Genomic DNA, 24299 nt, shown 5'->3' with positions numbered 1-24299 from the left:
AAGCCAAATCTGTTTACCACATACGCTAAGATTATATGGGCACACAAACTCGTGAAATGGTGTTAGATGACTTGATAGTTGCATTTAATAGATTACAACTTCAATTAAAGCTGCAAGCAGCGATGAAAGGGCCCTCGCACCCGGGCTCACCGCCACCCACTGGCATCAGGAAAACAGTGAACAGTGGGCGACATGCATGTAAGAGAGTGAATACAGGAGAATTATGGCCAAGTCATTTCAAAGTGCCACGCTTCCTGCTGCCAACAGGTGGCGCTTTGACCGTAACTGAATATTGCAATGTAGATGTCTTCAGGCCTGGACTATCATCAAACATGTAAAGTTTGGAGCAGATCGGACATTGTATGCCTGAGTTACAACAACTTCCTGTTTCGTGGCGTCAATCGCATACATTAGCACTTAGCCAAGTGTTTCATGATTTAACATGTTTCTGGTATGTTTGGTACTTCGTGGTATATCGAAACGTGTTTCTGGGAGTGAATTACAGTGTAAAGCATATAATTTCCTGTTGCCAGCAGGTGGCGCTATGACTAACTGAATATTGGCATATAGATGTCTTTAGGCCAGGACTCTTATCACACATGTGAAGTTTGGGGCAGATCAGACAATGTATGCCTGAGTTACAACAACTTCCTGTTTCGTGGCGTCAATCGCATACATTAGCACTTAGCCAAGTGTTTCATGATTTAACATGTTTCTGGTATGTTTGGTACTTCGTGGTATATCGAAACGTGTTTCTGGGAGTGAATTACAGTGTAAAGCATATAATTTCCTGTTGCCAGCAGGTGGCGCTATGACTAACTGAATATTGGCATATAGATGTCTTTAGGCCAGGACTCTTATCACACATGTGAAGTTTGGGGCAGATCAGACATTGTATGCCTGAGTTACAACAACTTCCTGTTTCATGGCGAAACATCAGACTTTGTCAGGCCGCCACGGAGACGCCCTTCAGCGAAAACTCAAGATCTGCACAATTTAACATCTCAAAGGCCTTTAGATTCGACTGACCAAATATGATGTTGATCTGATTAAAGTTCTAGGAGGAGTTCTTTAAAGTACAACGTGTGGAAATGGCAAAAACTGCCAAAATTTTGCAGAGAAAATTCAAAATATCTCACTTCCTGTTGGGTTTTCAGATTTTGGGGCTTTTTTGTAGGTATTGGGCTGTTACATCTGTCTACCAAATTTCATAACTGTACGTGAAACATAGCACGAAGGGTGCTTAATTAAATTTTTGTAGGTGGCGCTATCGAGCCATTGTGTCACACCTAATTCTGAAACCCATATCAGATGTAAATGTTCACCACTTCTGACGCGTGTGCAAAGTTTCATGAGTTTTCGAGCACGTTTAGGCCCTCAAAAATGCGATTTATTTCAGAGAATAAGAATAATTGGTTGAGCAATTACAATAGGGTCCTCACACCATCGGTGCTCAGGCCCTAATAAAACATTTGTATTTTGTTTGTAATATTGTATCTGGAATGGTAAAACATTGTTGACTTATCTTAAGTGTCTGAATTTCTGATGAACTCTTATAGCGCTGCAGGACTAGCCTACAGCAAACACTGAACCAGACTATTAAATGTTGAGCAAGGGATCTCATTGGCTGCAGGATCAGCAGAGACCAATCAGCCTGAGTCATTTGGTATTGATGTGATTGCTTACAGACTGCATGTAAAGGACCGATCGAAGCCTGTGCCATCTTCAGTTTCATGACTGAACTGGATTTCTGACATGACAATTCTTGGAGAGTTTGTCATGGTAATGAATATGACAATGTTAATGTGTTTGGTCTGCTGCTGTTGATTATATCTGCTGTAGAGTACAGAACTTTCCACTGCCAAAACACACACAACATGCTGCTGCTGTACGAGCAAACATGAATCACCCCATAGCAGATCTGGACAGGTGGAGCTGGGGGAGGTGGAGGGTTTCTGAAAGTACACTGCACTGCTACAGCAAACAATAGACAAGTGTTTGAATGTTGAGCAGCAAGATCATTGACGACTGATACAGCAGGAATCATTCAGTGTGTCCTGTAGAGAATGATGTGTAAACGTGTATGTCTGACTCTGTATATTTACTGTTACTGTGCTTTGCTGATGTAAAGCTTTTCTTTTAACCCTGTCAGTAAAACTATTGGACTCTGAATGTATATCGTCCTGATCTCTCTTCTGTCTTTTGCATTCAGAGGGTGTTTTACATGAGCGGCACATGCTTCACTGCTCTGAATGTGTTTATAGCTCTATGAACTGAACATGACATGATCAAGAGCTCTTCTTCATCAACCAACAAACATAGTTTTAGTTGTGATTTTTATGACATTTTCATATATATTTTCATCACCACATTTTCAGCAGAAGTGAAACTGGTGTGTTCCAGTCCAGATCATGTGACCAATCAAACAGTGAGACTGAAAAGCCCATTTGCATTGTCAGGGTGGAGTGATTGTGATCCTCTCAGAATAGAGCAGCTCTGTCTCCAGAGACCATGTTCAAACCCCAAGAGCTTTATTTGACATTTACATCAAGCTTGTGAAAAGCACCTGCATCTTCATCTGTTAGTTGAATGATGTTGTCAGACACAAAGTGAACTTGTTGAGAAGCTTTATTGAATGTTACAGCAGATTGAAAGATCACACAGTGCTTTGACACGCCAGCTCTCTTTCAGTATTGAGTTGTAAATCACTACAGCTGCAGCACTAGACTCATGTGAATCCTGCCTGACACAGGACACTCAGATACGGCTCATCTTCAGGAGAGAAACATCAGCACTCAGAGCTCTTGTGGAACGAGACCTCATGAGGAGCTCCATCATGTGTTACTCTGCAGACGTACACCTCTCCCTTTTCCCAGCGTGCTTTGCTGAGGGTCAGGACGCTACTGCGGCTGTAGCGGCCGTCCCGCTGGCTCTCTGCGCTGGTCACGACCCCCTCGGTGACCTCTGACCCGTCCAGTGTCCAGCTCACCAGCGCCCCCTGTGGAGAGTAAGAGCTGAGCAGGCAGAGCAGTGCGGCTGAGTCTCCAGAGATCTGCAGAGAAGAGGGCGGCAGCAGAGACACTGAGGGCTTCACTGTGGGACCAGCTGCAGGAGACAAACACAACACATTCACAAACACAAAGAAAACACACTGTTTCACTCACAGCATTTCAAGAGCAGCAAAAATCATGACAATCTGATCCTTCATGTCATTCAGCATCACTAGAGCTGATATAATATACAATATACAAACTACACAATCACTCTATACATTTAAATCAAACCCCAGAAGTTAAACTAAACATTGTAACACACTGACTGCTTTAATTCCAGCAGTTTTAAACTCTGAACATTAAGTTCTTAAATTTTACTTGAGATATTCAGCTCAAAATGTAACTCAATTTCAAACAGAATTAAAACAACTGAATCATATACATATATTTTGTTTGTATTAAATTACACTTTGTACATTGAATTACAAGTACAAGATGAGCAAAAGAGATTCAGTTTCATTGACTGAACTACAGAAAATATCAACATTTACAATCTGATGCCAAATTTCTTTTTTCCCCCATGATATCTACAATGAAAGATGAACTATATGAACACAGTGTAGAAATAAATGAAGGAAAAATAATCTAGTAATAAACTGATTAAACTCACAGTGAGACACATTATGGAAAAATATTTAGATTTTTTTGAAAGGAATAATGCTGTTCTTCTGAATGAATAAACATGACAATATCATTGTTTTAGATTTAATAATTACAAAACAATATCAGTAAGACTTAAAGCCTTCATACACAATGAATTATACAAGTATTTTTAATGCATTAATTAAGCATCATTATACACATTATACTGCATGTATGATCTCATGAATAATTCATTAAGCAGTTATAACACATTATAATATCATCTAGTCACTGTTACACCTTTAGAGAGTATAATGGGGTAAAACAAATTGCAAACAACCAATTTCAGATGTAACATTGAATTTGTCAATATAATGGCTTTTAATTTTGGTTACAATTATTTATGAAAAGGCATATAAGGCATTATTTATGGATACCTTTATAACACATTATACATAAATGCTTCAAGTAAAGTTTCAGCACAATATTATTATTAAAAAAAAAAATGTTTTTTTTCAACTGTAAAACACTCTCTGAAATCTAAATTGTATTGTTTTTTTTTTAAAATTGTTAATTAAAAGGACTTACCGAGCACCAGTTTAGTTCCTCCACCGAATGTGCACCACAGTGATACAATCTAATGAAACGGTCGTACAAAAACCTCTATTCCACTCGAGTGAACACAAACTCCAGCAGAGAGAGAGAAACAACACTTCAACACACTGATATTAGAAGAAACTCAGATCTTCTTAACACTCAAACATTCAGTTTGGACAAAATGCTTTCTGATATAACACTGTTTATAGAAATATATCTGATGATCTGTGACCTCTGAGGTGACCTTTGACCTCTTTTATCATGGATGATGTTGTGAGTTTCTCATAATGATCTTCTGTTCTTCATATGAAGCTCAATCATCATGATTCACAGAAAAACCTGCAGCTTCAAATAAATTAATCAATAATTCTGAACATTTCATAAGCACATTGTTTAATCTAGTGTCACATGACCTGATTATGAGTCCTGATGAACATGTCAACCTTCATCAAAACACCATTATGTATCTTTTGTTGTTGTTGTTGTTGTTGTTGTTGTTTACTCTAAATACAGTACAACTTTTTCTCATTGTTAACATGTTTTTAAAGATGTAGTACATTACTGTACTCACAAAGAAATAATTATTGTGTTTGACAAATATGTTTAAAATGATCGACTTTCATGATACTATAGTCATTTTAGGGGCCTAAAAAAATCTTTTATTTTTCTTCCTTAAGTTGGCCACCATTTTGAGATCACATGACCAGCTGAATGCTGCTCACTTTCCCTGCGTCCCAATGTCCATACTATCCATCCTAAATAGTATGTGAGATTAAAATAAGTGTGTCCCAAAGCATAGTATGTTGGAAAGGGTATGCCAAAAGTCCACGGATGGTCTACTATTTCCGGTAGATTTTGGAAGTGTGGATCCGTGCACACTACAAAGGCTAATATTGCCCACAACCCATTGCGCTTTGGATGAGGATTCAGTTCAGAACTACAAACACGAGTAAAAAGTGTTAAAAAACTACAAAACATGGTGGATATGCACGACCGACGCTGAGAGGTTTGAGTGACTAATAATCAGTTCAACCTGATAGAAAATATTTATTTAATGTTATCCGTGTTATATTTCATCTGCAATACCAATGTGGACTTTTATAAAGATCTGATTGGCCATTAACTTTTAAATGCATCATTATGCATTAATATGAGGAGAGTTCTCCACATGAAAGACCCGCGACTGCAGATCAGCGTGCTACTGCATTTCTCTCCGATACGGTAGGAAATTAGCTAAATGAAATGTGGAGGATGTAAGATGATTGACAGGCCAGTTTATGGTGACAGGATGCGACAGAGAGCAAAGACGCAATTGTATGACGTGATAGTATGTCCCAAAGCTTGTCTACTCTTTTGCTAAAGTATGTACAGCGGCACTGAAAGCTGAAAATGCTTCATCCACACTGACAGAAGTTCATATAAAGTCAAAGACTAGTGTCTTATCAGTCTGCAAAACATAAAAAAACATTTTATAATTAAAATTAAAAAATATTTACAATAATCAATATTTACAATTATTACAAACGACATAATCTGTAAAATCTTAGGTTGCACTTTATTTCGAGGGTCACTTTTGATATTTTACTAACTATAAGTGACTTGTCAACTACATGTCAACTAACTCTCATTAGTGTATTAGTAGACTGTAGTAGACTGTTAGGTTTGGGTTCGGGTAAGTAGAATAAGTTGACATGTAGTTGTAAAGTTACTTACAGTCAGTAGAATGTCTAAAGTAGACCACTGAAATACCAAATCTTATATGTAGAGAGTTTGTTAGTTTGTTAGCAGCACACACTGTCGTAAATCCTGCCCACTTCTTTGCATTGTCACACATGCTTCAGTGCTCTGAGAGTGTTTATAGTGCTGTGAGTTTAACACTTCATGACTGAGAGCAGAACAGAACACAATCTTCATCATCACACAAGACAAAAGAACAACAATGAACAAAATCACCTTCTTCATCTGGACTCTCACTCTCTGCATTCAGGGTAAATATCTTCTATAAATATCTTGAAAAATAAAAAACCACATCTCATTTACAGTCCAATAACCATTATTGACTAAAATATGTTAATTTCAGAGAGCTGGGGACAAGTGACAGTGACTCAGAATCCAACAATAAAATCCATCAAACAAGGAGAAACTGTTACAATCAGCTGTAAAACCAGCCAGCCAATTTCTGGCTGTAGTGACTGTGTGTCTTGGTATCAACAGAAACCTGGAGAAGCTCCTAAACTCCTCATTTATTACATAAGAAGCCTTCAGTCAGGAACTCCATCTAGATTCAGTGGCAGTGGATCTAACTATGGCAGTGATTTTACTCTGACCATCAGTGGAGTCCAGACTGAAGATACAGGAGATTATTACTGTCAGAGTAGACACAGCATCAACAGTAAATATGTGTTCACACAGTGATAAAGAGTGGTACAAAAACCTCGGTCAGTCAGATGTCACAGTGATGCACTGATACAGCTGAGAGATACTGCAGCTGCTGATGGAGGATCACAAACAACACAATGACAATGTTTAGCAAAGTTTCTAAAGACTTTAAAGGTAAATGTAATATATAAGATTTAAATACATTCTCTTAACCCAGTTTATTGTTCATTGACTACTCTTAGTATGCCATTCATAGGTTTATTTCCCCTAAATGTGTAAACATTGAAACTCCCAGGCACCATCAAGACATTGAGAGCGTCCGCTCAGATCCGTCAATCTCTTTCCAGATGAGACCATGACTGACACGTTACATGTGAAAATACCTTCAGTTACAGAGTGAAGGCCAAAATTCACTGCATTTAGACCCACAAAGATTAATCAGGTCTTGAACGTGTCAAGGCGAACAGGGCATTGGATCCTCCAACAGCGCTGGCCCTCCAATTCTGAAGGGGAAATTAAACACAAAGTAAAACACAAACAAACACACACTTTACACAATATTTGTACATATATCTGTAAAAGCCTTTAATCAGCTCGACATGTGCCTCCAAAAAGCAAACAAAAACACAACAACAACCGAACCTGTTCTATGCAGTCAATGGGGCGCTGCGTCCGACGGCAGGAGCAACCTGGTTTACAAACTAAATGAACCACAAGCAAATTCAAAATAATTAAATACAAAAAAGAACACAAATTAACAAAGCATTTAAATCACAATACAGTTAGAACAAGCAAAAACAAATCAATCCCAAAAGAATAAGAGAGAAAAAAAAAACTCACTGGCGGATAACTGCCCGTTGTACACCCCCTCAAGACTTTGATTTGAGTTGATACATACGACACTTCAAAATTAGGAGTAAAGCACCAGGCAGCAGGCCAGACTAATGACCCGGCTGATCCCACAAGTGTCGCATGCTGGAAGACATCGGTTAGGATTAACGAGTAAACACAGTGCGATATCACATGAACAACAGCGGTCAAACTAATAGTGCTGATCTGATGGTCCGGTCCAGCAGCACAATCACACAGGCTGATCTCACACAGCTCCAAAGATTGATCCCAGAAACAATATAACGGCCACGAGAACACAGTTCGATGTCCAAGCAGTCATCTATGGTGAAGCAAACATGAACGGCAGACATCCAAGCAGCAGTTTAAAGGGAAACCAAAGACCGCTGCAACGTCTCTTGCATTGGCTCACACATTAACTGTGTAAATACAACACACTCCAAGAGTAAGCGTCACTAGCTAGGTCACTAATAAGCAACCAAACCCATAGTAGAAATGTCTGTCAAATGGCGACTCCCATAACACAGGGAACTCCATGGTAGATAGAATGCATTTCCATGGAAACAGCCATCACTAAAAGCATCCCACAAATGCTCCTCAATCCACACTACAATGAAATAATGTAACCCTGCATGGCACAAACAAACAGCCCACATCACGGCTGAATACTCCTACCTCTCGGACATTCACACGGTGCGCCGGAAATCCTGTAACTCCGTCACTGACGCTTGGCAGACGCACTTCTGCATAATGTCAATACTGACGCTTTTATATTCCACCAAACAAGAGCACAATTAAAACCCGCCCCCTCCACATCTATCAGAAAAGGTAGAAACACTTCTACAACCACACAAAAACATGATGGAAATCTATAGATCCCCAGTTGATTTAGCTTCAAAAGACATTGATTCATTAACTGGGAATTACCATTGTGTTTGTTTTGTGTGGTTGTAGCAGTAGTTTCTACCTTTTCAACAGAAATGACCTTTATCAACTCTAGAGGTCCCATCCACTTGCATTATATGGACTCACAGAGAGGAGTTATTTCTTTAAAAATGTTTGTGTTCCTCTGAAGAAAGAAAGACATTTACATATGGGATGACATGAGTGAGTAAATGCGAGAATTTTCCTTTTTGTGTGGAGTATCCCTATAACACATGATGAGGAGAGCATCAACTGTAGCACAAATGAAGAGCAAATGAGAGAAGAGTAAATATGACCTTACCTCTTCAATCTGAAAGAGTGCAGTCCTCAAAAAACTGGACTGTTCTGTACCACATTTCTCCTTGTGTAGGCGAACGTTTTAGACAACTTTTCTTTTACTACTGATCCGAAATCAGTCAGTAGCTCACATCATTTTTCAAGGCTTTCATCTGTTTCTCCGGTTGGATTAGCAGGGCAAAAGTTAACCTCTGCTCTCTTCAGTTTCTTCACATTTTTGGCTAGAAAGCATTTATCCCTGGTCTTGTTCTTCAATGAATTCAGAGCAATTTCTAAAGTGTTACCCTTGTCATGTTATCACCTTGCTTTTATGACATGCTATTTCATTTGTGTTATGTACTGTATTACAATAACATGGCCTCGCCCCCTTTGTTGTGTGTTCTCAGGGGCGGGGTTTATGTAAATTGTAGGGTTAGTGATGTCACCAATCCAGGAAGAAGCTTGTTGTAGTCCCTACCAGCCGTTTGTTGTAGTCCTTAAACAGAATTCTTTAAAAGAAAATATCTCCCTTTGCTTTGAACTTTGAGCATCGTAACTTTGCAGATGTTGTTTATGCTCAAACAGCAACATTACACACTAACTAAAGTTAAAAAAGTCAAATCATAATCAACCACCCCTTTAAGAAATGTGCATTGTGCAAGAAATAAATACTCCAAATAAAGTTTAATTATAAATTTATATCAGTAAGATTCCACAGCAATAATTTCCACAGCAATAACGGACGGGTTTAATATAACTTTAGTGATATATATCTGTATTATGTAATATACGTTGCCTTAATAAAAATGTCCATGAACTTCAGCATTGCGTGATACTATTTCAAAGTGATTTCCATCATTTTTACAGATAATAAATTGTATTTACCTGTGAAAACAAACCTGGAAAGAGACGTGAGGCTTTGAGGAGAAAAATGAAAGATTCTTTGTTCATTCCAGTGAATTAATGGGATATATCGTACATTATATCGGGAGAACAGACCACAAATGTGCAGTATATGTTGTCCTTTTTCATACTATTACAGCGGCATGCAAAGGGACAAAAGAAAATAATCACGAGGATAGAAAGCAGCGACTGAAAAGAGCTCTTGTCATAGATATTCGTTATAACATGTTACGTTAAAATACCAAGCGTTACGTTATTCTCATGATGTCTGAATATAAAACATGAAAGAAAAATTGACAGCTCATTCAGTCAAAGTGACGGATCAGCTTTATTTGTAGGGCAACCTTATGATTTGAAACGATTCGTTTCAGTCTTTTTAAAATGAAGTTCCCCAAACCGGAAGTGCAACCCATAATTTGAAATGGGTAACACTTTACATTAAGGTTCCCTTTGTAAAGGGTTTATAAAGGTGTTTGTTAATGAGTAGTAAGTCATTTACAAATGCATTATAAATCATTAATAATGCAGTTATAACTGCATGAATAAAAAGGGCGACTTTAATGCAATACCTGCCAAATAGTGAGACGTTTTTAACTCACATGTTATAAATGCTTAATAAATGTATTTATTAACACTTATTTAACTCAAAACCAGATTTCTGGTTTATGTCATGATGCAGCAAAAATTGACTATCATAATTAGACTGAAGGGTGTTGTATTTGTGCTTTTCTTATTAATATCTCATGACTGCCACTTTTCTTACTATGTTGCTTACCAGAAGTTTCTGTATTACCCATGATACTCTCCAAAAAGGTCATGATGCCTATCCACAGCAGTGTATAAAAACTGATTTCTTGTTTTTTAAAGATGAAATTCCAACTTTATTTTGAAAATAAAACAAAAGATAATAACCATAACTTGATTAGATAATAATAATGAGAAATGTAATTCCAGTATTAGTTACCTGTGAACCTTAATGTAGGGTGGACACTTGTGAAACATTTATTCATGAGTTATAAACATTAATAACCTGTGAAAGTGAGCCTTAATGTAAAGTGGAGACCTGTGAACCATTTATTAATAAGTTTCAAAAATGAATAACCTGTGAAAGTGAATCTTAATGTAAAGTGAACACATGTGAATCATGAATTTATTAATTATTAATGTACACACAGAAGATAGTATTTTTGTCTGATGAAATATTTTATTTTTGATGCATGTATTAGTAAACACAACTTTAAACTTGAAACAAAAAAGTTTAAACTTTTCTTTTACAGCACAAAATTACAGAGCATGACTTCTCATGAAAAGTGGCTTATGCAAGTAAACTCAAATTAATGCATTCAGAGAAGCCTATAAGCCAAACATATTTGATACAAGCTGAATAAAGGCACCTAAATATGCATTATTTTATTTAACAGTTGTGTAAATCATTAAATCAATGACCAAATGCACCATTACAGAACATTAGCATATTAATATGCATTCAATAATTATTTTTGATATCATGATAAAGGCCACCATAACTTGAGGATATTTGGCTTTGGCCATCCGCACTTGCAGTACCTGTGCGGGAGCGCCGGAGCGGTTATAACACAGCGATTACACATATAATATAAACACTAGAAAAACATAGTCTGCGATTTCACCTCAGTTAGCTTACCCATCAAATCAGTAAACACAAATTTTCACTTCAAAGCATGTTGGCCAACTCCTGTCACACGCCAGAATTGACACGCATAGTGATGAGAACCTGAAAGAGTATAATAAAGTATATAGCCTACTACTACAACTACTTATTATTATTATTATTATTATTATAAGAAGAAGAAGAAGAAGAAGAATACATTGCTTATTATACAATTATTGTCACATTTGGTTGGAAAGAGCAGTGAGGAAGCAGGAATTAGATGCAGCATTTTTTTTATTATGAAGATAACTGAACTAAAAAATGTAGGAGAACAAACTATAGTAAGCTATAGTAATAGCCGTGACAACAATATATTAGGCTATACTTTATATAGTCTTTCAGGTCACATCACTCTTTCAGGGTCACATCACTAAGCATGCGTGTTCTGGCGTGTGACAGGAGTTGGCGCTAGTGAGCATCCAATAAAGCCTTGCCACTTTCATGAGAAGAAGTGGCGCAGTTACCAGTATTGTTCCGACATGCTCTGAAGTGAAATTTTGTGTTTTACGTTACTGATTTGATGGGTAAGCTAACTGAAGTGACATTGCAGACTATGTTTTTCAAGTGTTTATATTATAATCGCTGTGTTAGTTTGTATATTATATGTGTAATTGCTGTGTTAGTTTGTAGTTATATTAAACAAATTACCGCTCCGGCGCTCCCGCTTCTGTCGTGCGCAGGTACTGTATGAATGGCCAAATACTAAAGTTACAGTATCCTTTATCATGATATCAAGAATAATTATGAATTGCTTATTAATATTTCAACAATAAAATATATCACCAGGAAAAAAAATTATCTTCTGTGTGTGCTTTAATAAATACATGATTCACGTGTGTTCACTTTACATTAAGGTTCACTTTCACAGGTTATTAATGTTTATAACTCATTAATAAATGGTTCACAGGTTTCCACTTTACATTAAGGTTCACTTTCACAGGTTATTAACGTTTATAACTCATTAATAAATGGTTCACAGGTTTCCACTTTATATTAAGGTTCACTTTCACAGGTTATTAATGTTTATAACTCATGAATAAATGTTTCACAAGTGTCCACCCTACATTAAGGTTCACAGGTAACTAATACTGGAATTAAATTTTTCATTATTAATATCTAATCAAGTTATGGTTATTATCTTTTGTTTTATTTTCAAAATAAAGTTGGAATTTCATCTTTAAAAAACAAGAAATCAGTTTTTATACACTGCTGTGGATAGGCATCATGACCTTTTTGGAGAGTATCATGGGTAATACAGAAACTTCTGGTAAGCAACATAGTAAGAAAAGTGGCAGTCATGAGATATTAATAAGAAAAGCACAAATACAACACCCTTCAGTCTAATTATGATAGTCAATTTTTGCTGCATCATGAAATAAACCAGAAATCTGGTTTTGAGTTAAATAAGTGTTAATAAATACATTTATTAAGTATTTATAACATGTGAGTTAAAAACGGCTCACTATTCGGCAGGTATTGCATTAAAGTCGCCCTTTTTATTCATGCAGTTATAACTGCATTATTAATGATTTATAATGCATTTGTAAATGACTTATTACTCATTAACAAACACCTTTATAAACCCTTTACAAAGGGAACCTTAATGTAAAGTGTTACCTTGAAATGCAGTAGGCTACTCAGGAATAAGGTGGATAGGGCCAGCATGGGAAGTGGGATTGCTGTGGACCAGCTACACCAGCACAGTTTTTCTTGACCAGTTAGACCAGCACTAAACCAGTCTGGACCAACATGGCATTCATGCTGGTTTATGCTGGATTTTTCAGCAGGGTGAGTTGACATTATCATCCCACTCTCTTATCTGTCACCTTCATCCAGTGCATTAAGTATGGAGGTGATATTAACATACTTCCCTCATAATTCAGGAATGGGGGAATTGTCAGAGCAGAAAGTGGACTTTGTCTCCATTAGAGTCCCACTTTCTTATCTGTCGCCCCTCCAGCACAAGTCTAGTGATAGTGTAGACGTGGAGCTGAACTCTACAGGCCCTTCAGGAGCAGGTTTGGACACTAAATGAATGAGACAAACATTGTAGTCTTTATCCACCTTGTTTTTAACATAAGAGCAGCTCGGCCATTTGTAAATTGAATGTGTCTGGCTTCAGGTGTCATTCGCTTCTGAAGACTTTGGGAAGAGAAGATACAATATGCTTATTCTTTGTCATTTATTTATGAGTGTTTCATCAACTTTGGGCACCTAATATCCCAGCGGTTGAATTTTATTAAAATATAACAGATATAACTTTTGTCTTTTTGTTATAATCCTTTAACCAGACTATCAATGAGAAACAAGAAGTTAAATCAGACTTTAGAAACATTGTATTTCAAGCTTGTCAATTCTTTGGAGCCCCTAAAGGGACATGGTGAAGGGAAAAAAAAATATATGATGGGAGAAAAAAATAAAAATAAGTCAATGCTTTTGCATTCGCCTGCAAACAGCTCAGAAGGTTTTGTGAGGGAACGCAAAATTCATCGGGGTAACGCAAAAGTATTGTTATTTCTTCCATCTCATATTTGTTTGTCCCATGTTCCCTTTAGGGGGTCCATAGACTTCACATATGAATGCTGGGTGAGAGAAAACACATTGACAATGAATTATAAACCTGCTTCTCCTTGGAATACCATGCAATGAAATGTTTATTTTGGGAATTGTCTTTGAAATGTCTTTTGTGACTGATCTACAGTTTTCAGGATGAAGATTTAAATAGAGAGAGTCACTTTGCATTGTCACACATGCTTCAGTGCTCTGAGAGTGTTTATAGTGCTGTGAGTTTAACACTTCATGACTGAGAGCAGAACAGAACACAATCTTCATCATCACACAAGACAAAAGAACAACAATGAACAAAATCACCTTCTTCATCTGGACATTGATCTGTATATCAGGTATACAGTGCAACTCTGACTTGCTTATAACTAAAAATACTAAAGTTTTATATTTTATGAATATGACATATATTTCTAATACGACACATCATGTTCTATTGTCTTGATGTACTTTTAATTTAAATCCTATTCATTTCTCTGTGATCTGTCCAGGCTCCAGTGGACAGATCACAGTTACTCAAACTCCTGTAGTTCATACAGTCACACCAGGAGAAACTGTTGTGATGAGATGCAGCGCCAGCACTCCTTTAACAGGCTGTACTCCACCCTGTCTGTCCTGGTACTTACAGAAACCTGGAGAAGCTCCTAAACTCCTCATATATGAAGCAACAAGCCGTTATACTGGAACTCCATCTAGATTCAGTGGCAGTGGATCTGGCAGTGATTTCACTCTGACCATCAGTGGAGTCCAGACTGAAGATACAGGAGATTATTACTGTCAGAGTAGACACTGTCCTACTAGTGCTGTGTTGACACAGTGATAAAGAGTGGTACAAAAACCTCGGTCAGTCAGACGTCACAGTGATGCACTGATACAGCTGAGAGATACTGCAGCTGCTGATGGAGGATCACAAACAACACAATGGTGAATCAAACCTTTCAGAGACTTTATTTATTTATTATGATGTATTAAGTAAACATGTAACATATAATCTTATATTCTTTACTAAACTGGACTAAAATCTGGAGAAAATGTGAGTGGTGCTCGTCCCTGCAAAACTTTACACTACAATATTATCTGTATTATTTACTGTTGGAAAGTCAATCCCTTTAATTGGACTCCCATACTTCACCACTAGAGGGTCACGTCTTTAACATAACTGAATTTTATACACCTTTCCTTTGAAGGAACACTCCACTTTTTTTTGAAAATAGGCTCATTTTCCAACTCCCCTAGAGTTAAACAGTTGAGTTTTACCGTTTTGGAATCCATTCAGCCGATCTCCGGGTCGGGCGGTACCACTTTTAGCATAGCTTAGCATAGTTCATTGAATCTGATTAGACCGTTAGCATCTCGTTAAAAAATGACTAAAGAGTTTCAATATTTTTCCTATTTAAAACTTGACTCTTCTGTAGTTACATCGTGTACTAAGACCGACGGAAAATTAAAAGTGGCAATTTTCTAGGCCGATATGACTAGGAACTATACTCTCATTCTGGCTTAATGATCAAGGAACTTTGCTGCCGTACCATGGCTGCAGCAGGTGCAATGATATTACACAGTGCCTGTGACCCCCTGCTTGCACAGGGAGCTGCCTTGCAACCATGGAGACATTTTTGAGAGGCGCTACATAATATCATTGCTCCATCTGATGTCCAGATTACATTCATACACACTCATACTATACAGAACATACTTTTTTAGCGATCGTGAAGTAATTACTTGATCAAAGTAAGTGCCTACTGAAGAGAGTATGTGATTTCAGATTAAGATTACTTTGTCACACTACATGATATTTGTGGAAGTGTCAGTGAAGTTCACATGATGGTTGATTAATTTATGTTTATGATGGGAAATGTTTAATATCTGTAACAGTTTAACAGAAGGATTGTTCATATTTGTGTCTAATTTGCATAATTTGTCATTGTTTCAGACCACACTCACCCTCATTCATTCATACAAACACAACTGCTCACAGACGTGACCTGTTTTCTGAATCCAGCGTATCATTAATAGTTTTGTGGATTGAACTCTTGGAGCTCTTACTCTCTAACCGAGTCAAGGACGATCTCAGCAGTCCAGAGGCTTTAGACACTGACAGTGTTTCATTATAAACTGATGAACATGAACAAACCTCATCTCTCCATTAGTCCAACTCTTCTGACTCATTTCAGAGAATAAAGTGTGGACAGTGAAACTCATATTTGATCATCAGGTGATTCTGTTCCTCTCAGAATAGAGCAGCTCCATCAGCAGATGTTCAGCGTCCTCACAGGAGCTTCATGTTACTGGAATCCACTGCTTCTCTTGTTTCTGGAGATACACTGGGAAAGTTCAGATAAGACCTAGTTATTACTAAAAGGAACAATAAATAAATAAACCCATTTCACATTTTAAAAAGTCTGATGTTGAAGAAACAGTCGTGTCTGACTCAAATAATTACTGGAGATCAGGTTATAAATGGAGATGAAGCAGTCGCAGGTTTAGTGTTTGTTAACAGCGGGGTTTGTCGCCCACGTTACAGTAAGGATGTGTTTGTTTCTGCTAGATGCAGTTGTTTTTTACCCCAATAAAGGACAATGAACTGTTTATCTGTTTCATATCCTCTTCTTCCTTTTTTTTCTCTTGTCCCTCGTAATACACACCAAAGTTCAGGAAAACCTGCATGATCCGAAAGCGACTGTGGAAATTAATGAAGCACATCTGATAAAAACCTGCTGAGATACACATGATCATTCATTCATTAATTAATTAATTCATTCATTCAACTTTTTTTTGTTTGTAATTTTTGGAGTTTGAAAGTGTGACTTTTAATATGGTATTTTGATATTAATTAATTTTGTACAATTTTTTCCTTTAATGTTTCATGAAAAAGAAAACACACATTACCAACATTATTTTTTATAAACAACATTAATTTTTCATTTCTGTGTGAATTATTCTCTGTCTGGGATTCACTGCATGGTCCACATGAAATCCTCTGAATTCTAGAAACAGATGATTTTTCTGTTCATAACGTGGGCAGCAGATGTACTAAAACACGTATCAAGGTGAGACTCACCAGTCTCCTCAACACTGAACACAATCTGACCACTTTCATCGTCAGCTGTGCCGATTATTAATCCGCTCGGAGCATTAACAATCACAGACAGATGTCTATCAAGGGCCATACAGTCACCAGCTGGACCTGAACACACACATACTGAGCTGAAACATTCAAACCATTCAAGTTCATACTAATATTTAAATGCAGAACAATGTCTTACCATGAAGTGTAAGTAGAAGCTCTCACCATAGTGAGCAAAGTGCCAGAAGCACTGGAGATCTCCGGCACACAGCATGATGACAAAGTCATACTGATCCACTGCCCAGAAGAGCTATAATTATTATTATTATTATTATTATTATTATTTACAATAAAGCTGCTAATTTACATTTAATAGTGATGTATTGTTTTTTAAACATCCTGTTTTAAACATTGAATTAAAACATGTCAGTAAAGATGACCAAAGTTATAATGATTCTCATATTTTACCTTTTCGATTTAAAGGACATTTCACGATCAAGGACCACACCACATCCATGAATGTTGGAGAATTATTTACTGAAGAAAGTTAGGGATGAATAGGGAGAGGATGAAGGGGAAAGAAAGGGATGATAGTCAGGTTGATCTGAGTGATTAGGACCCCCGATACAACCTGGAAAGGAAGAGAAGAGGGGATGATAAGGATGGTTGAATGGATAAGAGAGAGGGAGGGGAAGGGAGGGTTCAAGAGAACAAGACAAACAGTACTGTAGGATTTGAGAAGTCAGGTGATTGGTTGAGGTGTGGCCCCGCTCCCGAACCTCAGCTAACTAGTTAACTCCCTTAAAGTTCATAGATATTTGTAACACAGTTCATTGTTGTAGGAAGAAGGAGGGCGGGAACCGGCAAATGTTCAACATTACTTTAATACAAAATAAACAAATACAAAATGAAAGTAAAACATAATAAAAACATAACATAAAGTCCAGGCCTGGTCCTCTCTCATCCTTCACTGTCGTCGCTCCTCCATTTATGCTTCCGGAGCTCCTCCATGAGAGATACGAGATCGGTGCAGTGCAGTGCACAGGTGACGCTCCTTAGCAATCACTCCAGTGGCCTGGTGCTGTTCTCTCACGGCTCTCGCCCCGCCCTGCTCGTCACAATATTATTCTGATATAGTAAATAGTATGTATGTAAATTTCACATTATGTAGCAGAGACCTGGTCACATGATTCCTCATAAATTTCTCAGTGCTGATGATAAATAAACCAATCACAGCTGTGTTATTAAAGCCGGAGTCAAACTGGTCACATGACTGAATGTGGACACAGAGATGGATGTTCATCTGCACATCCTCAGCATTGCAATATTGCGTTACTCCCTAAAAAAGTAACTAATTGTGGAAAGTAATGCATTACATTAGTTTTGTGTTACTTTTTCTCACCTGGGCTGGGTTTGCTTGTTTTTAATAACAACAAAAAAGTTTCATTTCACACCAAAAGTGAAATGAATAAGCCTCAGACTGAAGGAAATGCAAATTCCCAGCTGTACAGTAGAGGGCGCAGCTCAAACAAACCTTTAGGCTGTGCTGCCATTCTGGATTGCAGAAGAATAGGATGCAGGAGAAGAAAGTTCAACACTCTTACTTCAGCAATAAAACTTAAAAATAAATACATTTCAAGATTGCATTTCACTGTTTTTATTCATTTTGAGGAATACTGACTCTGATTTTGTGTAAGTGAGATGAGTAAATGCATATTCACATTTAGTCTATACAATAACCATCATTCACACACAACACCTCTGCACTTTATTTCTCTCAAACAAGTAACTTGAGTAACTTGTTTGAAAAAATTAAATAAATTTTGTTGTAAATTTAAAAGTAATGCGTTACTTTACTAGCTACTTGAAAAAAGTAATCTGATTACTAATGTTACCCACAACACTGATCCTCAGTGTCTCAGTGGTCAGAATAAAAAAAATAAATAAATAAAAAATAAATAAATAAAAAAACCTACTAAACTAACTAAAAATAACATTAGTCAGAATGTAAATGATCATAGTGTGACTCTAGTGTATATTAGTTTGTCTGTTGTAAATCCTGCCCACTTCTTTGCATTGTCACACATGCTTCAGTGCTCTGAGAGTGTTTATAGTGCTGTGAGTTTAACACTTCATGACTGAGAGCAGAACAGAACACAATCTTCATCATCACACAAGACAAAAGAACAACAATGAACACAATCACCTTCTTCATCTGGACTCTCACACTGTTTATTCAGGGTAAGGCTGGTAAAAACTGACTCTGGTTTTGGTGTTCTTGTAAAAGTATATGATGGTAGTAGTTTTAAACACTAATTGTTTTTCTTTTCTCTTCTTCAGAATCCAGAGGAGTGACTCTGACTCAACCTGAAGTTAAAACTGTCCAACAGGGTCAAACAGCTACAATAGAGTGTCATATAGATGTAGGAATATACGATGATCGTTTAGCCTGGTATCAGCAGAAACCTGGAGAAGCTCCTAAACTCCTGATTTATTGGATCAACAGCCTCCAGTCAGGAACTCCATCTAGATTCAGTGGCAGTGGAACAGCAAATACTGGACGAGATTTCACTCTGACCATCAGTGGAGTCCAGACTGAAGATACAGGAGATTATTACTGTCAGAGTGAACACTATATCAACAGTAAATATGTGTTCACACAGTGATAAAGAGTGGTACAAAAACCTCGGTCAGTCAGACGTCACAGTGATGCACTGATACAGCTGAGAGATACTGCAGCTGCTGATGGAGGATCACAAACAACACAATGGTAATGTTTAGCAAAGTTTCTAAAGACTTTTAAAATTAATTAATAAAGTGAATATACATTTATATGTAGTCATTTATTTTTTTATGAAATAACAGTAACACTTTACAATAAGGTTCATTAGTTAACATTAGTTAACTACATCAATTAACATGAACTAATAATGAACTGCACTTATACAGCATTTATTAATCTTTGTTAATGTTAATTTCAACATTTACTAATACATTATTAAAATCTTGTTAACATTAATTAATGCACTGTGAACTAACATGAACAAACTATGAACAACTGTATTTTCATTAACTAATGTTAACGAAGATTAGTAAATACAGTAACAGATGTATTGCTCATGGTCAGTTCATGTTAGTTAATACATTAACTAATGTTTAACTAATGAACCTTATAGTAAAGTGTTACCGAAATAACCGTTAGTACTCATATGAATTATGGCAGCACTGGGATGTTTTATTGTTTGTGTTTCAGATCACAGTATGAGAGCGATGTGGAGTGAAGCAGAAATAGCAGTTGTTTTTAATGTGTTTTCTCTCACTCCAGGATTGAAAGAAGCGGTTTCTTTCTCCAGTGGTTGTGGAAAAATATGCATACTAACTGATCAGATTTAGTCTGAAAGGTAAGTTAGAAAGTTCTTGCTTATAGAAGTGTTATATAAAAGTAATATGACATTCACAGTCGTGCTGCTCTTCATGTCTATGGTAGAATCACAGCCGTGCTGATATTCAGTATAACTGCACTCTTGATCATGTGAAACTGATTAAATGTGGCAGGATGAAATAAACAGCACCTGGAGATCACGTGACCCTTCGGCAGCAATGCACTCACAGTCCTTCGCTTGTCTCACTTTGTCAGATAATGTATAATCCTGTCAGTAAATTCTGAACCACTCTTTTTCTAGCCCACTATGAGTACACCAGCAGTCAAGGACAATCGAAAAAGAGAGATTGAACAATCGCCAATAAAGAAAAAATTCAAAGATTTCACCATCTCCAGAGAGGATCTCGACACTGCTATTGCTAACGGTATCAAGCTAATGCTCAAAGAGCAACAAAGTACTCTCTATTCAGTTGTGGCTTCGACAGTAAGAGAAGTGATAGACACGTGACCGGGTCGAGTCTGTTCAGGCTGCTGCACGTGAGGATAGGAGGACAGTCACAAACTCACCAACTCACCAAAAATGACGGACATTGAAGACAGGAGCAGGAGAAATAACGTACGACTGGTGGCTCTGCCTGAGGGGGCGGAGGGCTCTGATGCAGCGGGCTTCCTCAGAGCTCATCTTTCCAAGTGGATCTCTTCACTGAAAGGCCGTGACATCGAGATTGACCGGGCCCATCACGTGTATGACTGAAGGAAAAACTCTGATCGGCTGCGTACTCTCATCTTCCGTGTACTAAGATGCATGACAGGTCGGTGGTCCTGAAGGGTGCTCGGCAGGCGTATCCGGTAAAATATACACAGGACAATGTCACGCCACTATTTTTTCCCGACTTTAGTCCAGCCTCAACTACCAAGAGAAAGAGCTTTAATCCAGTCTTGAAGAAGATCAACGCACTCGGTCTCCAGGCCTTCCTCATCTATCCGGCGGCAATTAAACTACGGCACAAAGGTGAGCAGATGATGTTCGACTCTCCTCAAAAGGCGGAAGATTTTGTCAGTTCCTTCACAGAAGATATACTCTGCAGCGGGAAGGCAACGGCTTCCGTCTCCATCCCTTCAGCTCAACAAGGGGATAAAGTTTATGATGATCCTCACTGTCCTTAAAGGGTTAGTTCACCCAAAAATGAAAATAACGTCATTTATTACTCGCGCTCATGTTGTTCCACACCCGTAAGACCTTCGTTAATCTTCGGAACGCAAATTGAGATATTTTTGTTTAAATCCGATGGCTCCATGAGGCCTCCATAGCCAGCAATGACATTTCCTCTCTCAAGATCCATAAAGGTACTGAAACCATATTTAAATCAGTTCATGTGAGTTCATGAATATTTTTGGTGCACCAAAAAAAACAAAATAACGACTTATATAGTGATGGCCGATTTCAAAACACTGCTTCATGAAGATTCGGAGCACAATGAATCAGCGTGTCGAATCCGCAGTTCGGAGCGCCAAAGTCACGTGATTTCAGCAGTTTGGCGGTTTGACACGCGATCTGAATCATGATTCGACACGCTGATTCATTACGCTCCGAATCTTCCTGAAGCAGTGTTTTGAAATCGGCCATCACTAAATAAGTCGGTTTTTTTTTTTTGGCGCACCAAAAATATTCTCTTCGCTTTATAATATTAATATTGAACCACTGTACTCACATGAACTGATTTAATATGTTTTTAGTACCTTTATGGATCTTGAGAGAGGAAATGTCATTGCTCCCTATGTAGGCCTCACGGAGCCATCGGATTTAAACAAAAATGTCTTAATTTGTGTTCCGAAGATCAACGAAGATCTTACGGGTGTAAAACGGCACGAGGGTGAGTAATTAATGACAGAATTTTCATTTTTGGGTGAACTAACCCTTTAAGAGAACGATAACAAGGTGGCCATGGACACTTTATCCCCTTGGAATTATAAGGTTCTGTCTGCGTTCTGAGCGGTTTTGAGATATTGAGCTTCAAAGTTTTTGCATTCCATATAGCAAAAACTATATGGGGAACAAGTTTCTTTCAAACATGAAAATGACAGGGACAGTAAATGTATTCTAAATGTACAATATCAAAATCCTCTCAAATTTGTAAATGGGGATTTTTGGAACGGGTCAAATGCAGATAGAACCTTTTAATTCTAAAAAAAAAAAAAAAAAAAAAAAACACTTTTCGCTTGGAATTATAAGGTTCTATCTGGTAAAAAATTAATTGAAGCAATAATTTTCAAGAAACACAAACAGTTTGCTTATAATTTCCTTTAAAACAAAATTAGTGTTGTAACAATGTGTTGACATGCATGAGAAAGTTTAATTTAATAGTTTTTATGACATTTATTTTTTTATATTTTAAATGAATATTTATATATGGGTAATTTAACACATTATTGCAGGAACCATTTAAGTATAAGTTTCCTTTTGTTTAGACAGAAAGCAGCAATATTGTAAAATTTAAGACATTTTAAGACTAAAAAACTGCAAGAAAACAGACAATGCTTCAGCAAAGGTGTTTAACAAAGTTTAATAAACATTGAAAAATGTTTCACTGACTATATTTAATTAAAAATATTTCACATTTAAAATATTTAAATTACTTCAACTATGCAACAACTCAGTTTTTGCCAACAATCTAAAATTTAACATTTCATCTCACTTAATCTAGTATACACTTTAATCCAGTTTGCCATAGCGCAGAGCTTTATATCTACATACAGCTCAATTCAAGCACACAGGATGGATCAAGGTTAAAACATAACCTAATATGTACATAACTTTCCCTCGTATGACAATGACGTGACTGGAAATAAGTAAATAGACTACAAAACCCGGAACTATCCTTTTAATAGCGCTGCTGGCTAACGTTAGCATGGTGTCTAACTGAAAATAACTCCCTAACAAAAGATACAGCAAAACACACAACAAGACTGTAATTCCCTGGAATTTGGGCTGCTGTCATTGTCAAGATCATAAATAAAATAGTCGATCATGAGCTTTCTAATAAACATCGCGTTGTGTGAAATTATTTAGTCTTCACCGATTTAGCGTTTTCGTGCGCTCTCTTCCGCTATTGTGGCGACATGACAAAGAACGCTGATCCTGATTGGTCCTTCTGTGTGCATTCAAAGTGCTGATTGGCTCACACAGATAAAACCTTATAGAGCCAAGTTAGAGTGCGACTTTGTAGATAGAACCTTTTTGTTTTCTAAAAAAAAGTACCAAAACAAAAAAAAAGAAACATCACATAATGTAAATAAGTTGTCACAGAATATGAATATGTGAATAACTCAATTTTGACAAAAATGTCAGATAGAACCTTCTAATTCCAAGGGGACGACTTGTTCATTTCTTTTTGGAATCTTGTCCTGTACGCTCGTCCGCTGACTCGTAAATAATAACAAATTATTTTATTTATTTATTTTTTTCGGGGCAAATGGAGAGCAGTTTCTGGCTCAGTGGGCCTGGGGACATGTCTTGTGTTGAAGTGGACTGGTCAACATTTGTTTCTGTTGTTTGCACACACCTACATTCTCGTGTACATGTACATTGTTGTTTGTCGTTCCTTTATCTTTGTTTTTTTTTTTTTGTTTGTTTTTGTTTTGTTTTTTCTGTTCCCTTTAACAGGCATCAATACTTTTATTTATCTTGCTTTTCTTTTAAGAGGATTATGCATCGCGATGGATTGGTATCTAGCATACATCTTTGTCATGAGGTACTTTTCTCCACATGTTTTGGGAATGTCCAGTTGTTGTTATGGACTCATGTGAATTCTGTTTTGTCCTTTTTACTACAAACTGATTACGTCTCTAATCCAGGTTTATATCTTCTCAATGATGATTCTAACTGCTGTATGAGTTCATTAAAGAAGAGAATGTTGTTTGCTGGTTTTACAGCGGCAAAGAAGACAATAATACAGAACTGGTTTACTCCGATGAAAAATGATCTGAAATTGACATTTGACATTTGAACTCCAGTGAAGTCCACTATATGGA

General features: G+C 37.1%; 1 gene segment (V, D, J or C); it reads right to left on the bottom strand.

The window, feature by feature from the left end:
• LOC127504263 (immunoglobulin lambda constant 7-like) overlaps positions 1 to 24299 on the bottom strand; it is a gene marked incomplete at its 5' end in the record, with an annotated part of 338360 nt that overhangs the window by 67820 nt on the left and 246241 nt on the right. Inside the window, 1 exon segment of the C gene segment in view lies at positions 4224 to 4258. Coding sequence covers positions 4224 to 4258 — 35 coding nt within the window.

Source organism: Ctenopharyngodon idella, chromosome 2 (genome assembly GCF_019924925.1).
Source record: "Ctenopharyngodon idella isolate HZGC_01 chromosome 2, HZGC01, whole genome shotgun sequence".
In the NCBI taxonomy this organism is placed as follows: Eukaryota; Metazoa; Chordata; class Actinopteri; order Cypriniformes; family Xenocyprididae; genus Ctenopharyngodon; species Ctenopharyngodon idella.
This window is presented reverse-complemented; position numbering and strand designations above follow the sequence as displayed.